General features: G+C 43.7%; 1 protein-coding gene across 1 annotated transcript in view; it reads right to left on the reverse strand.

Annotated features, from left to right (window-relative positions):
- Positions 1 to 6211: 6211 nt before the first annotated feature.
- Delta (neurogenic locus protein delta) overlaps positions 6212 to 16370 on the reverse strand; it is a 48377-nt gene continuing 38218 nt past the window's right edge. Inside the window, exon 6 of the mRNA XM_072020676.1 lies at positions 6212 to 12155. Coding sequence (XP_071876777.1) covers positions 10070 to 12155 — 2086 coding nt within the window. The 3' untranslated portion in view covers positions 6212 to 10069. The remainder of the gene's footprint in view (positions 12156 to 16370) is intronic.

Here is a 16370-nt window from a genome sequence, read left to right on the forward strand (position 1 = left end):
TGCTAATGAAGCTTTCAAATTTGTTAACTTTTTACTCGACATACACGATATATTCGCAAAAACTGTTTCAAATGTTTTCCCGAGCCACTGCATCCTTCTCTGCTAATTAAAGCGAAGAAGATTTCGGAAATGCTACAAGCTTACGTTTTACAGAAAACAAGAGAAAGAGAGAGAGAGAGAGAGAGAGAGAGAGAGAGAATACCAAGTTGCACGTCGTTATTATAATCATCATCAACGAAAAAAGAAACGAGAGGAAAAAAGATGATAGCGTCTGTAACCCGTAACCGCTCCCTAATTCCAGCGTGTACGAAACAAAATCCCGTGAGGCGCGGATGTCCGTCGACCATCGAAAAGGAGTAATCAGCCGTTTCTGAAAAGAACCGACAGAAGCATATATATAGTGGTCGGTGCACCGGTTATCGACGATAATGGACCGGATCGATTCGTACGTACGTCGCGTATAAAGGCGGCGCATAGTCGAATCGTGGGAATCGATCGGATTACATCCGCCCAATTAATTTTTTTGCCGGAACCGCCTCTCCGCGCATCCCCCTCGCGAGAGCTGTCCCTTTTCCTCGCCGAATGCTCTTGTTTGACCTGGTGCACCGAGGTGCAACGTCGCGGTGCACCTGGAAAGGGAACCTGGAACCGGCCGGAAGCGGTCGCTGATGTTTTTGGCGCGTTCAACGAGATCTACGCGCGCTTCGTCCGATTTAGCCCGATGCGTACAAAGATTCAACGTCTTCTTTCTACCGTTATTACTTGTAATCTAACTTTAACGGTAGTACGACACTGAACCAACGTTTAACCTTCCTGCTTCTTTCGGTCATTCAGAGCTTGTTCGGGTTGTCCCTATACTTGTAAAATTTCTTCGGTTCAAGGGTTCCTCCTTCGATTTTATATTAGAGCGCTTTTTTCTTTGAAAATTAACGATTTCCTTTGCCGTTGAGACGGGATCGAGATCGAATGAAAATTAATGGACCATAAATAAGAAAAATGTCGCGTTAAATTTCAGCTTATATCGTATCGTGTTTAATCTTTTCTCTTTAGAAACAGAATTTGTAAGTTGGAACGAAATATAAATTAGTTCGCGTCATTATACGAGGACAAGAACGTCTACGTAAATGATAATTCAAGAACAGTAAATTACAGGTTTCCAGTTGATGTTCCCCTTAAGCGCCACTAGGTATATACCGCGTCGTCAATTAGCGAACGCGTTACCGAAAAAACAACGAATCTATTCAGCACGGAGGAAATCTTTATGGAGTATAGGTGAAAAAGCGACGAACCGTGTCGCGATTGGTATATGAGCTCGATTCACGACGATACCTACCTCGAGGAAGAAGCGGATCAACCTCTGAAAAAGAATAGTGGGGGAAGAGGAAGAAGATCCTTAACGCCGTCTCACGTGGCTGTAAACTCTGCACGCCGATACACCGAACCGGAGGGCAAGTGAAAGTCTCTGGAAAGACGACGTCGAGGAATACGCGCGTGTATACGTGGACGTATGCCTTCGAACGTATATCCTTTAGCTGCATGCAATTCCACGCGTCTCCTCGTATAAATCGTAGGTACATCTGCAGCAAAATTGTTGAATTCAGCTTTTAAACTGCTTTTTTTTTTTTTTTGTTGCAAATATTTGATGAACGAAGCTACCGTACGTTAGTTCGATGCTGATTTCCGTCAATTAAAATGTACAAACATTATCGAATCGCGACTACTTATATTCCTGTTTAATACTCAAATATTTCTAGGTTGTATGTGGTATAATGGTGTAAAAATGTACAACGTAGGACAAGGTGTGATTTCGCGTCAAGATTTGAAGTAACAGTTTGTCGTACGAGGCTTCGTTTTCGAGAAAATCGAGATCGAACGTTTCACAAGTATACTTGAATTTGGTTAACTTTGGTTATCGAACGAGAGCAAATGATCGACGGAAATTTCAACTACGCGTGAAAACAAATCATAAATATAGAGTAACATTTTTTCGTAAGATGCTCCGTTTTCGAGAAAAATAAACTCGGAAACGTACAATGCGTGTTTATCAGGTCAGTTCGTAATTAAACACGGACAAATTTTATTTTCTTAGAAACGAGGCCTTAAATGGGAAAATATTATTCATCATTTTTTACCTATTTTCACATGTACAATAACTCATACTTATTCGGTACTTGGCCGAGTTAAGGTATACTCGACAAATTTTCAAACTTGATTTTCCCGAGAACGAAGTCTCGGACGAATCATTTTTTCCTATAGAATCACCCTGTGCCCGGTTGTACTACGATTTCCGCCTCACCTAGTGTAATAGAGTTTATTTGTTGTATTATCTTCTTTTATTTATCACCTTATTATACTTTGTAGCAATTAAAATTCTTTCATCAGATTATTCGGAAAATTTGTAGCGAGCATCGTGGAAGATTTAATTAGAGATAGACTTTCTGCTTTTAGACTATTTACCGCAATTAGAGCATCTACAAGTTCACGAGCCGATTAACATTCAATTGGCAAGAGAACAAACGACTTATTAGCATAAGTTCGTTTATCGCTAGAAGATGGCCTAAACGATAGCAAATCCTAAGGTAAATCTAGAAAACAATGTTTGTGACATCATCGTATTTCTGTATTTTCCAGTTTATAGAGTGGGTCAATGTGAATTTGCGAACGGCTCGTACACGTATTTCGATGTCGATTAATTAGCTTCGGATCAGTCGTTAGAATTAGTACAATTCGTAATTCGGTTCTATCTTTATCGAATAGAACGTTTACGAAGAGCAAAGTTCTTTTCGATCGAGAAGATTCGACGAATGAGAACAATTTCTCGGTTCGTCGGTTTCGATCATCGTCGGGAAGACGGGCAGAGGCGCCAAATTTCCTGGGGTGAAACTCGACGTCGAACCGTCGCGTCGACGAGGAAATTTCGGGATCGTTGGAGCGCAATGGAATCGCGACCGGCTACGTTCAATCCTATCTCTGATCGATTGCGACAGATTTCGTCGGGCCGCCGATTCCCTTCCGACCATTCAACGCTTTCGCCCCGTTGGCTTTCCTACATTCAACCAGATATTCCATCGCGTATAGAACGGTGAAAACTTCTTCGAACTTGTTCCGCGCGCTGTTTCGTACCTCGAGCTTGTCTATCGCGTTCCAAATCGAGAATCGATCGGCGATCGGTTACAAATCTTCAACGATATTTTCTGTCAACGTTGCGCCGATCGAATCGTATAAGTTAAGACGATGACAGGCAACTGAATCGATAGCCCGTTCTTTTTACAACCTCGATTCTAAACAAGAAATCGGCGAACCTCGATCCAACGATCGATCACCTGGACGTAACCTTCGAACGAGATCCCACGGAGCATCGACGAAGTACACCAGCGATTGCAAATGACTGAAACTTCGCTCTTCGCTTCGTAGTTTTTGACCTTCGCGTATACACGGTGGCCGAGGAAAGTATTCGATAGTTTCCCATGCAACGTTTGTTCGTACACGGTCGAGTGACATGTACGAACGAGCATGACGTATTACTTCTGAAACGATAAAAAGAAAATTATATAAGAATATTGGTTTTTAGACAGCGAGTGACATGGAACCGAGAGAACGAACAGAAACGGGTTTGCCGTATTTTTCCCATGCGATCTTCTTATAATAATTTTCCTATAATAACCGATAATGTTGGTGTGTAGCGTATATACGTATATAGCGTATACGCAAATATTTCTCGATTCCTAATAACATGGATTGCGCGAAAGCACGACCGGAAAACGCTTTGATAGAAAGAAGTAGCGGCGAAAAATGCACGGGCAAAAATGTTAATTAACTATAGGGGAAAGGTGGAAAAGAATAAGATGGGCTGACGGTGTAGCGAGTGGGGAGAGGAGGCAGGCATAGACACGAAGAATGCCACGGCAGTCGTAATGGGTTTGCAGCGGCAAAGCTGCAGGTAATAACCGGCGCGTATATAACGACACGATGAGTCGTGGGTAGCTTGGCCACGATGTTACTTCGACGACTTTCACGAGGTTCCCGGGCTTCTGCTTATATCGTATACCGTGTATAATATCTTCCGAGACCGTGTTCCGTGGAATCACGGTCCCTCTTCTCGTCGACGTCTTCTAGAAAATTAATGGCGAGGGCGTTCGAATACCCGATAGATTCGAGTACTAGAAATTCTAGTTCACCGAGATTTTCTAACATCGCCACTGTGTATCAGGGACTTTCGAACATTCGTTCGATATATTTTTTTCCTTTTCAAATCCTTTTCAAAGCTGCTCGTTATCTCCCCCTCCCTCCGCCGCCTCGTTGAAATCAATATTTATTATAGGAGATAATAATAGCGAGAAGGTAAAATCTAATAACGTGATCATAAATATTGATCATCGTTTTATGAATATGCAGGTATTTGTATTCCCATGCATCGGTGCCGGAACGGATCAACAACAAAACAGCAATTAGTATTCGTTGATAACATCGGATTAGATTAGATTATTTATGCACTGTGTGCGAATCTGTATTATTATCGTAGACATTCGAACGAAGAGAAAACAAGCAAAGGAATTTATTATAATTCTTAGGTTCGTTAAAATCGTTTGAAAATTTCACCACGAATCACTTTGCCAACCGACCTTTATCCGCCAATTGGAATTATCCAGCGGCCAAAAGTCGTAATATTCGCGCATAAAGTCAGCTTTCGTCCCGCGGGTTATAAAGACTAGAACCATCAAAACTGTATAAAGTATTCGTGACACTAATTTCACCGAGGTATCCTTCCATGCAAGTCGATGTTTGTACGACGACGAATAAGAAACTAACCGCGAAGATAACGCACTGAAAAGTAGGCACGGTAGAGATAAAAATAAATAATAAGAAAATAGGGGAAAAAAAGGAAGGATTGTAACGCGTTGAAACACGCTGATCCTCGGCCGATTTCTAGAATTCGAATCATGCGTCCATACACGCTTATCACTTTCCCATAGAAACGGCCGCAAGGTTGACGGTTGCTGTCGAATCCATTTATTCCAACAGCAGAACGATCGTCGTGATTCCCTGAATTCTAATGGAAATCGTATATATGTACAGAGACGATGCTCGATCGGGGTTACATAAAATCGTTGTCCCCTTATCAGAGTAATCTGATGTCATTCCGAGAAGATGCGACTTCCTCCATCGAGCCGGACCTTTCTTTCTCGTTTTCTCTCCTTCTCGCTCTCCCTTTCTCCTCGCTGTTTCTTCGCGATCTTCCCACAAGCGGGGCCACGTTCGCGGCTACTTTGTCGCGATGTATCCGTGTCTTGCCTTCTTAAGCGGGGCCCTCCGCGGAAATAGCGAGCTCGCGATCGTCCTTTAAGGATTCAACGTGCATTGCGTAACTCTTGGAACGTGGTTCAGTTCTTCTTCTTATTTTTCCGTACCTATATGTTCATATAGTATATTAATGTCTAATTTCTTGCAGACATCGCATCGATGTCTCGCGGCGACTTATTCAACTGCGCGTTTCATTCGTTAGCCTTTGTTGTATCGTATTGCGCATTATTTAAGAATATCGTGTTTAAGCTTTCAGATAATGTGGCATTTTATTTTAAAATCTATAGATAATAAATTGTGAAACATAAGAGGGTGAAATGCAGGACACAGATTTATTCGTTTTAACGAATCGTTATTAATCGTTCGCTGTCACTCGCGTGGCATCCTCATATTGACAATTCGTTTTCCCTATGTACACGTTGGCGATGATCATAACGCAGTAATTAATAATTAATAATAAGAATAAAAATAGTAATAATAGTCGCAAAATCGTGACCGTGATCGATTGTACAATTTTCTGCTACAAATATACATAATAGATCTCCGCAAATAAATCTCCGTGTATAGATAACGTAACTTCTTTTTATAGAAGAAGACTTTTATAGAAGCTGACAGAGAATTACGGACAAGTTAGGAATCTTTTTACATCGTATACCCTATATGTATACGCGTTGCTTCTCTTCTCGTAAACATAAGAATACGTGCGATCGCACGAGGAACGAGAAAAAGAAAAATACTTCGTTTTATTTTTCTCTTAAGCGAACAAGTGGAGAGAGGAAAAACTAAGAACTCGCAATGCCCGAAAACTGAGGTATCTACGGATAAGGAGGCAAGGAGGAAGCAAGGCGGTGATTCGACGCGAAGCCGCGGAAAAAAATCGTCGAAAAATCAAAAATCCAGTCGAAAGAAGTATAAGTACAAAAAATGACAACAGCTTTATTACACATTGTATTCCATATAATATAATCGTTTATACGTACGTGCTTCTCGTTTAATTATGGGTCGACGAATGCCGGCCAGCGTCATCGCCGGTCGACCGGTGAACGAACGATCGATTAATCGCCGCTTAATCGATCCGAATCCACGTCGTCGACGCTGTGTGCCGGCGCGCACACTTTGTTTTTTTATTTTTTTTTTTTTCTTATCTTCCGCGTTCTCTATTCTTTCCATCTTTTTATACAATTTTTAATATGCGCTCCGTCCACTATTTTGTTCTCCATTATCTTTTTTTTTTTTCTGTAAATTTCCTTATACACGTATATGTATATATATATATATTTTTTTTTTTTAAATTCTATTCTCCTTGCTCACGAGCGAGACCCAAAAGAAAAAAAAAAAGAAAAAAAAAGAAAAAGAAATACGTGACCTGACTTAGTGTTGTGGTACTTTGTTTCGTTTATTTAATTATCATTATTATTTATTAACAGGAACATTATCGAATCTTTGTTCGTTACATCGTCATCGTACGTTTCTACATTATTATCGTGATCATCACTATCAGCATTATTATCACCACCGGCGTTAATTGATCGTATCGGACAAGTAGCGTCGTAGCGTGTCAATCATCGTTATTATCATTATATCAGCAGCATCCTTCATCATCATATTCATCATTGTTTGTTCGGCAGCTTCATCATCCATATAAATAAATAATTATCATCAACCGTGCGATAACAACACATAATCGTCATTTGTTCGCGTTTCCGCGGTCGAAGTGGGCGAGAAATTTTACAAAGTATAAAAAAGCTAATTTTTTGTCTATTCAACGAAGATGTGAAAAAGATTTTAATCGAACGATTATAGATTTTATAAACTTCGATGGAAATATAATTCGAATCCTATGTGAAAAGAGTCGATTTATCGAATTTCTTCGAACAGCTATCGATTGCTCGCAGACTTCGATCTCGAAAACGTAAGCCGTCTCGTCGTCCGCACTCCGTTGACGACGACGCCGGTTTTTCATTTACATATATATACTTTTATATATATATACTTTCTATATATTTCTTCTTCTATCTATATATTTATATATTCATTTATTTATCCATTTTATTTATCTGTATTTATACATATCGCGAGTAATATTTCACCGTTGTGTGATGTGCCACATCATCGGAGGCGCACGCAGATACGAAAAGGTTTTAAAAGTTGGGCGAAGGAAAGCCGATGGTCGAATGTCCCTAGAAAGTTACCAGATTCCTTGAAACATCGTCTAAAGTTCAATTTCACGATTCTAATCGTTTCAATTACTCTATTCAATTTATAAAAATTAACTTTTCAAACATTCTCCGATAGCGAATTTTCTCCATAAGCTTTCCTCTTCCCTTCTTTGTTCTTCTTTTTTTTTTTTTTTTTGTCGTAAAGTTTCCTCTTTTTAATACAAAAAACACGGTTCGAAAGTTCGCTATTCGATCATATGGCTGGTTTCGTGCGTGAATTTTGATTTTAGTCACATTCCACGATCGGGGACGGTGCTCGTCGTTCGGACGAGGCAAGTGGAGGGCTCCGTTCATGGAATTTTCACGACTTCCGGATCGGGTAACGCGTGTTTCTGCGCCAAAGAGACGAAATTGGAATTCCTTCGATTTCTCGTCCCTTTGACGTTTCTGTTACCGATGCGATGGTTCGAACGGATGATTCGACGTTGAAACGGCTAATTCATAGATTTCAGGGCTCGATCATCCGGCAAGCCAGGCTTGCCGCGAGAAACAGGATATCCCAGATTGCCGGACGATGAGTTTGTTCCAACGTTTGTTTACCGTGCGTTGCTATTTTACGCAATTACCAAGGACTCTGCGCGATCCCGAAGCTGTACCCTCGAAAGCCTCGTTTCAAGATCCACGTGGCACCGTCCCAGAAGAAATACGATCATTTCTTACGAAATTAGTAAATGACAAAAGAAATAGAGGAACCGATATCGATCGATCGTCGATCAAAAAAAAAAGCGTTATCCGAAAGTCTAGAAAAAAAAAAAAGAGAGGAAAGAAATCGGAGAAAAAAAATAAAAAAATCTCACGAAGGGGCAACATCGTTTGAATTCTGATTCGTCGTAAACTTTCTCGCTCGTAACTATATACGCACGGTACATACAAACGCTCTCCTCTCTCTGGTCGTTACTCTGCTTCGTACTCTCTCGCAGACAGACTTGCGAACAGATGGACGCACATACATATACATGTATATTTACATATATATACATACTACATATACGAAAGAAGACAACGAACACGCACGCGCGCACACGTACCAAAACAGACATACTCTCGATGCATGCACGCTATGTCGCTATCGGTCGCGCACACATATACGAAACACACACGTAGAATCGCATACATACACAATACACGCGCAATTGTGTACACGCAAAAGTAAGTATCCTCGCGAACGCGTCTCTCGTTAGCCACGAAGGAAAGAGAGAGGGAAAAGTCTTCAGTCACGCGATTCGAAAAAGAACAGAGAAAAGAGAGATTGTGTGTGTGTGTGTGTGTGGGTGGGTGGGTGTGTGGGTGAGAGAGAGTAAGAGTGTGTGTGTGTGTGTGTGTGTGAGAGAGAGAGGGAGAAAAATAGAAGAAGTAATGGAGAACTATCGGAACAATGATAATGTGATACGATAGAATAATATTAATAATAATTAGAATAATAATATTAATAATAATAATAATAATAATAATAATAATAATAGCAAATAGTAATAATAGTAAATAACAATAATAATAAATTAGTTCTGTACAAAGTTTTCGCTTCAAACATGATATATATATAATATTAATACCTAAGGACGAGTCGGACGACGATATTCGCCATCGTCCGCCTCCACAGCATTTCATGTATATATATATATTTTTTCATATATATATGTATATTTCATTTCGTCCCCCTGTTGTCGAACTCTTCTCGCTGAAGTCTCCTCTTTGTCTTCATCGTCTTCTTCTTCGTCATCTTCCGTTTCTTTTTCTTAAAGGACAGTCTCCTCGTCATCATCAACGTCGACGAGGATCGTCCCGTGTGATCATCTGGCGGAACGTCCGCGCGTGAGTCAACTTCTTTCTTTTCTACCATCGAGAACAACAACGGCAACAGCGGTAACAGCAACGATAGCATAGTGGCTATCGTTACGGCTACCGCCAGCTTCCGTCGCCGTCATCGTCATCGCCATCGTCATCGTTGTCGTCATAGTCATCATAATCATCATCATCAATGTCGTCGTTGTCGTCGTTGTCGTCGTCGTCGTCCTGGTTGTCGTCGTCGTCGTCGTGGTGGCAAAGTCCGGTGGAACGTTCTCACGCGCGACGTCCTGCGCAACGGGAGGGAGAGAAACAAAGGAATCGCGAAGAAACGCGCGCTCGTTCACCCGCTGGCCCATAACGGAGAGCCAAGCACGGTGCACCACACACACACACACACACACCGATGACCGTGTAACATTCGTGGTGGTTCTCGTGCATACGTGTACATGCACAAAGGGGGATATCGCACGCGTGGTTCTTCTGTCGCGTCGGTCGGTGGTTGAGCGCGTACAACAGAGTGCAACGCCAAACGAACGCGAAAAACACAGAGAGAAAACAAGAGTTCTTACAAGAGTTCTTGATTTGTCGCGTGTGAGTCGCACGCGGGGGCATGCACAGCTTATTACCGGTCGTTACGGAAAAAGGGAAAAAGTTCGTTTACGAATTATACAAGAGTCCATTTCGTCGTCTCGTTCGACCGTGGCTCTGTTTCTCTATACTACTAGAATAACAGTTAAACACTCGTTTAAGAAGAAGAATAACTACACTTCCGTCGCGAGTGTCGCCGCCAGCGACGTGTCGTGTCTATAGTGATCGTCTATAACGTACACTCCACAACCGGTCTCGGCACCGCCACCGCCGCCGCCGCCGCCGCCACTACCCGGTGGACCACTGCCCCCTTCCGTGATGGTCGTCGGCCTCTTGAGCAATGCCGCCTCCGCCGCGCAACAGCTGTCCGTCGTCGCGTTACCGGCGAACACCGACGACCTCTTGGCACTCTCGATCACGCCGACACCGACGCCTATACCGAGACCAAGACCCAGACAGTCCTTCTCCTTTTGGAAGAGGTGAGACGCCCTGTGAGCGGCCGCCTCCGTGTTCAGTTGTTTCGTTGTCCGCGTTCGACCGTCTTGCAGCACCGGTTCTGGCTTGTAACCCGAGCAAGAGCTATCCAGCGTGACGTCCGTTTGAAACGACGAGTCGAGGTCGTCCTGTCTGGCAGACGCGACGTTGTTCACGCTCTTGTTCGCCGTCCATGTGTTCTTGATCATGTGAGCATCCCCGGTACCCAGGGTACACACGCTGCCACCGCCTCCGCCGCTGATCATCCCGCTGCCACCGCCTCCTAACAGTCCAACGTTACCGATACCAACCCCGGTGCTCCCGGTAGAACCAACTCCGGCTCCGCCACCGACTCCGCCCATTACACCACCGCTTCTTTTGCTCATGCTGCTGTGAACAGCGTTTCGTTCGTTCTGTAATCTGGCCTCTTCGTCCGCTTTCGCCTGTTCCCGCTTCTGTCGCCTCTTCATGCACATCACCGCGAGTACAGCTACTAGAACGAATGCTGGAACTGCCGTCGATAGGGTTGCTATCACCACTACGTGTTCCGTGGTCAAGCCGGCGTCTCGTGGCTCCGCGGACGCGGACGCGATATGCCTGGACAGATTTCCCGACCAGTAACTAGCTCCGGATGGTGGTACAGCAGGAACAGCGGCCGCGGTGTTCGAAGGAGCCGGCAAATTGGCCGTTCCACTGCCTGCTTCTTCCGAGCAAGTGTCTCCGTGCCAACCCTCCGGGCATTGACAGAGGAACCCGTTCACTCGGTTCAGACACGTGCCACCGTTTCTACAGGGCGCGCTTCGACACTCGTCCACGTCCACGCTACAATCCTTCCCAGTGAAGCCAGGTTTACACGCGCACCGGTAATCGTTCGTTCCCGATATGCACCGGCCACCGTTCGCGCACGGTTTCGTCAGACAATAATCCACCTTATCTTGACATAATCGACCAACGTATCCAGGCACGCACTGGCAACGGAACTGATTGACTAGATCCACGCAGGTTCCTCCGTTCAGACAGGGATCGCCTTGGCAGTCGTCGATGTTGGTTTCGCAGCGTTCGCCGGTGAAACCGGCCGGGCAAGAGCACCGGAAGCTGTTACCCAGGTCTGTACAGGTGCCGCCGTTCGAACATGGATTCGGAGAACACTGGTCGAGCTGGGATTCGCAGTCGTTGCCAGCGTAACCGGGCGGACAGCGGCACACGTAGCCGTGAAGAGAATCGTCCTCGCAGGTGGCTCCGTGATGGCAGGGAGAATCTCGACAGGATCTCGAGCTGATCTCGCAGTGTCGACCGCGCCAACCGGGTGGACAGGTGCAACGATAATGTTGCCTGGTGGACGACGACGACGACGACGACGACGACGACGACGACGACGAAGACGAAGACGAAGACGACGAAGACGACGACGACGAGTACGAGGAGGACGAGTCTACGGAGCTTTTGATCAGGCTAGAATTGCCGTAGGGCGGGTCCATGGTGCATGATCCACCGTTGAGACAGGGGTTCGAGTCACAGTCCAAAAGAGGCTTCTCGCAGTTAGTGCCGTTGAAGCCTGGCGCGCACGAGCAGGTGTACAAACCCTGGCCGTTAAAGGTGTTAAAGCAGGTGCCGCCGTTCAAGCAGGGCTTGTGATTCGTGCAGTAGTTGAGGTCCTGGTTGCAGAACAAACCGCCCCAGCCTTCGTCGCACAGGCACTCCCAGGGTTTCTGGCAGCTACCGTGAAGGCAGCCTGGATATCTCACGCATTGGTCGCAGTATGCTCCCTTCCAACCATTGTGGCATCTGTAACCGAGACAAGAGAGGATGTTGCTCGTTAGCTCTGTTGATCGGTTTGCCGCTTTTCTTCGATGTTCGACGAACACGGGGAGAAAGTAACCGCGGCTATGCGCGACGGCTAACGGAAGCTTTCCTTTTAACTCGACTATGCATGGCAAACGGAGAAACTTTTAAAGAACGAAGCAACGTGAGAATTAAATTAATCGGAACATCGTTTTTTACAAATGTTACAAGAAGAATTTTTAACGAAACACGAACATCTTTATCTTTCGTATCTTTTTCGGGCTATCGTTGGTATAATTTCCCCGACAGGCGACGATTAGAATCCTCTGAGATTCTTGCTGGAAGACGAATGTCAAAGACCTCGTTAAACTCGTATGAAAAATGATGAAATGCGATAGAGGACGCGCAATAAAGAGGTAGAAGATGGGACGAGTAGGAATCCCCGTTTCCAGGTAACCCAGCTTTATACCGGGTGATTCTGTACGAACGCACGAGTTACTTTATGCAAGCAGTGGAGGTGTAACGAGTACGAGACTCTAATTACTTGGATCGTTAAATACTAATCGATCCTCGCGGAGACGTAATTTTAAGGAACGTGATAAAAATAAGATGCTACGAAATCATCGTCTATTTCTCACGTCCGATAAAATTAATCGAACTTCCAACGATGTATATCATCGTTGTGGTAACTTTCCGAATTTCGTTCCAGGAGTCGAACTAAAAGAAAAAGCTGCCCATAGAGATATCGTGACCAAAGATTTACACGATCGTTGGTTTTTGGGTAAGAAGTTCCAGGAAAGAGAGCAAGGAGAAAACGCGATGAAGAAAAGGGACAAAGGGAGGAAAAGAAACGGGCGGAACGGTTGAACAGAAAAAGAAAGGCAGTTCGCCGTGACAGAGGATACGCGAAGGTGGGTAAAGGCCGCGGAGATGAAGAAGAAGAAGAAGAAGAAGGCGACGAGGAGAAAGGTAGTATAGAGAGGAGCTGGATCCGCGACACAGGCGGGAGGGAAACGAGGAGGATATGGTGGTCGGCCATTACATCCAAGGGGGTTATACCGAGGTAGAAAGGACAAAGAGGTTTGGTGAAAAGATAGAACAAGAGCAAGCATTAAAAAGAGACAGGAAGAAATGAAGAGAGACGTGCGTACATATACATATATATACGATATTACGTATAAATACACCTTCCTCGCGCATTTATATGTACACTAATACAAACATAGACTAACGCAAATTCACATTGAGGAAAGAAACAGAGGAAGAAAGAAAGAAAGAAAGGAAGGAAGAAAGAAAGATGAAAAGAGAAGAGGAGAAATAGAATGAGCAGGAGAAAAGGGAGCGAGAGAGAGAGAGAGAGAGAGAGACGAAGAGGTTAAGGAAGGAGAAGGAAAAGGAGAGAACCGTCGAGAGAAGGGAGGAAGAACCTTAGCCAAGAGAGACAGGAGAGGAGGTAGAATTCGAAGGAGAGTGGGGAGACGAGTCGTCGAGTTGTGTTCCCACGGTTCGAGTCTCGGCACAGCCGTTCAGTATGCGGGTCAAGGAAAGGTTACGCTCCTCTGTGTGCGCGCGCGCCTTGCTCTGCCCACTAATACCCATCCGCCTCTCTCTCTCTCTCTCTCTCTCTTTCTATATTTATATATATATATTATATATATTTTTTACATATATACATGCATATTATATATATGTACACACATATATTATATAGATATAAATATATATATACACACACATCGAGAAGTAGAAAGAAACAGCGACAAGAGAGATAGCCCCAAAGCCGTCGACGTCGCATGACTATACCATTAAATCCCATGTATACACCGAGCAACGTAATCGAGAGAGAAAGAAGGAAAGACGAGCAGCAGCTCCGCGAACAGAGTATATAGAAGGTAGAACGGAATGAGTCGAACTGTGCCACCATATGTACATATATACATATATATACGCGCGTGCGCACACACACACACACACAAAAGTACATAATATATATACGTATATATAAATTCATGGAAGTTTATATATTCGCGCGTGAGCTTAGCTAATGAGATTCTTTGAGCTGTCCTCTCTAGCGAACGAATCTTCTTCCTAGGGCGCGAAACGGATTTCTAACGACCGCGAAGAAACGCAGCTCGCTTTCAGCGGTACCCATACGGAGAAACGATCGTATTCTTGATCCTAGTGCTATCGTATTCGAAATTAGAACAATGTAGGAAACGAATAAAGTTAGAAAGTCGGTAGAATACCTTCGGGTACCGATACTCGAGGAGTTTAGGTAATCGAGTAATTGCTAGAACGGTGAAGTGAAAGAGGAGAAGTGTGGAGTTTGGGAATCGCACGAATACCGGTACTTAGGCATATTAGCGTGCGGGAATACCGGTATTCGAAAATGCCAATGTTCAACACTATCGATAAGGGTAATTTAAAATAGTGGTATATTCGAGTACCGATATTTAGAAGTATCTCGGGTACTCGGTGCAAAAAAGAATTGGAGAAATTGCGAATATTACGTAGGTATAAGATTAGGTAGATACGTTTAAAAGAAATAAGGATGGGAAGATCGTAAAATGATGCACGATATGCATCCTCATCGGTATTCAGTTACAATGACACGTACGACTCCGGCCATGGACTCCGAAATTTCAATGGGACACCGTAGGGCCGCGATTCTTTCACGTATCACGAATGGGGCCAACATCCCACGAGGCTTAAGATGGCAACTGCTTTTAGCGATCGTATCGACTATTTCCACGCATACGGTTACGCAACCAGAAAACAGATTACCCTTTGTCCACGTAATACGTTGCTATTTATTCGAAACCTTTCCTCGAAACGTTTGTCAACGTTTGATCGTTGCTATTTTTGCACCATCCATCACTACCTTGGCGCCACAAATATCTTGCGTACTTATGATCAGTCTGCGGATGTTTTTATGCGTTTACGAGTCATCTAGATTTCCAGAAATAAATATACAACACATTATAGAATTAAGGTATTGATTCTAGCATTTAGAAGATGATGTTCCAATGTTCACTTAGAACTCATTTTTTTTAATATTCACTTCGCATTCACACGAAATCTAAATTTATACAAATATCTGTAGCCTGCTTATAACATCGCTTTTATATTCTTATCCTTGTGTCCATTTACGATATGTTGCTCTATGAGAATCGATTCTCGCCTCTTATAATTAGGAGAAAATTAATGCAGTTCGATCATCTTTAAAGTATCCATAACCAATAAAACTACACTGGAATTCAACGATTTACAATCGTCGAGAACCTCTATGCTCGTTTCGCAACAGGTTTTCCTTGGACATGAAAACCGATGCTCCGCGTCCGAGAGCAAAGTTACGGCAAAACCCTCACAATGTCTCAAAGTATTTTGCACGATATTCAACGAACAATTTATTACAGACGACTCGGTGTGTTGTTTATTTACGCGCCTACGGTACGCCCATAAATTCCGGATCGTCTGGGACCTTTAAAAGCCGCGTCTCAGCGAACAGTCTGGACGAGTGCCCCGTCTATTTTCGAAAATATTATTTTTCCACGGCTTTATGAGAATTACCCTTGGGAAAGAAAGTGGACGAGAATGGCGGAGGAGAGACATGGATGGAGCTCTCAGGGAACTCGACGGGGACCGACGACTGCGGCTAACGGGACAATTAACCCCAGTCTCGTACAGTAATTAGATGATCGAGTTAACTCTAAACCTTGGGTTAACGTCGCACCGAGATTCGAGTCCCATGCGGAGACAGATCGGAATTATCGCGGAATCTTCATCTGCTCTAACTGCGTTCGTTCTAAATTCGAGTATCGTGATTTTCGACAGCTAAATCGTTGTGTTCCTATGATCGTGAGCCAACCATGCTTCCTGATAACTTCTAATAAAATAATAAAAAATAAAAATCTACGATGATCCACGACGATAAGAAAAATTGGATAAATAACGTACGGAAGCTAAATCGAGTAATCCCATTGACATTGATGTTAGAATGTTTAACGGGCATACAATTTTCTCCAAAGGAATTAAATATTCGCGTATTTTTCGATAGCGAAAACAGCGATCGAATTTCACATTCTACGCGTCTCTAGAATCGTCTAAGACTTAAAACTCGAGGGTGAGAAGAAGGTATTCTTCTCTTCCAGCCGAGAAAAAATTCGCGCGCAAACAAGAACAATAAAGAGTTGCTCGAGGCAGCGGCATATTTATAGA

Source organism: Bombus fervidus, chromosome 17, assembly GCF_041682495.2.
Source record: "Bombus fervidus isolate BK054 chromosome 17, iyBomFerv1, whole genome shotgun sequence".
Taxonomy (NCBI): Eukaryota; Metazoa; Arthropoda; class Insecta; order Hymenoptera; family Apidae; genus Bombus; species Bombus fervidus.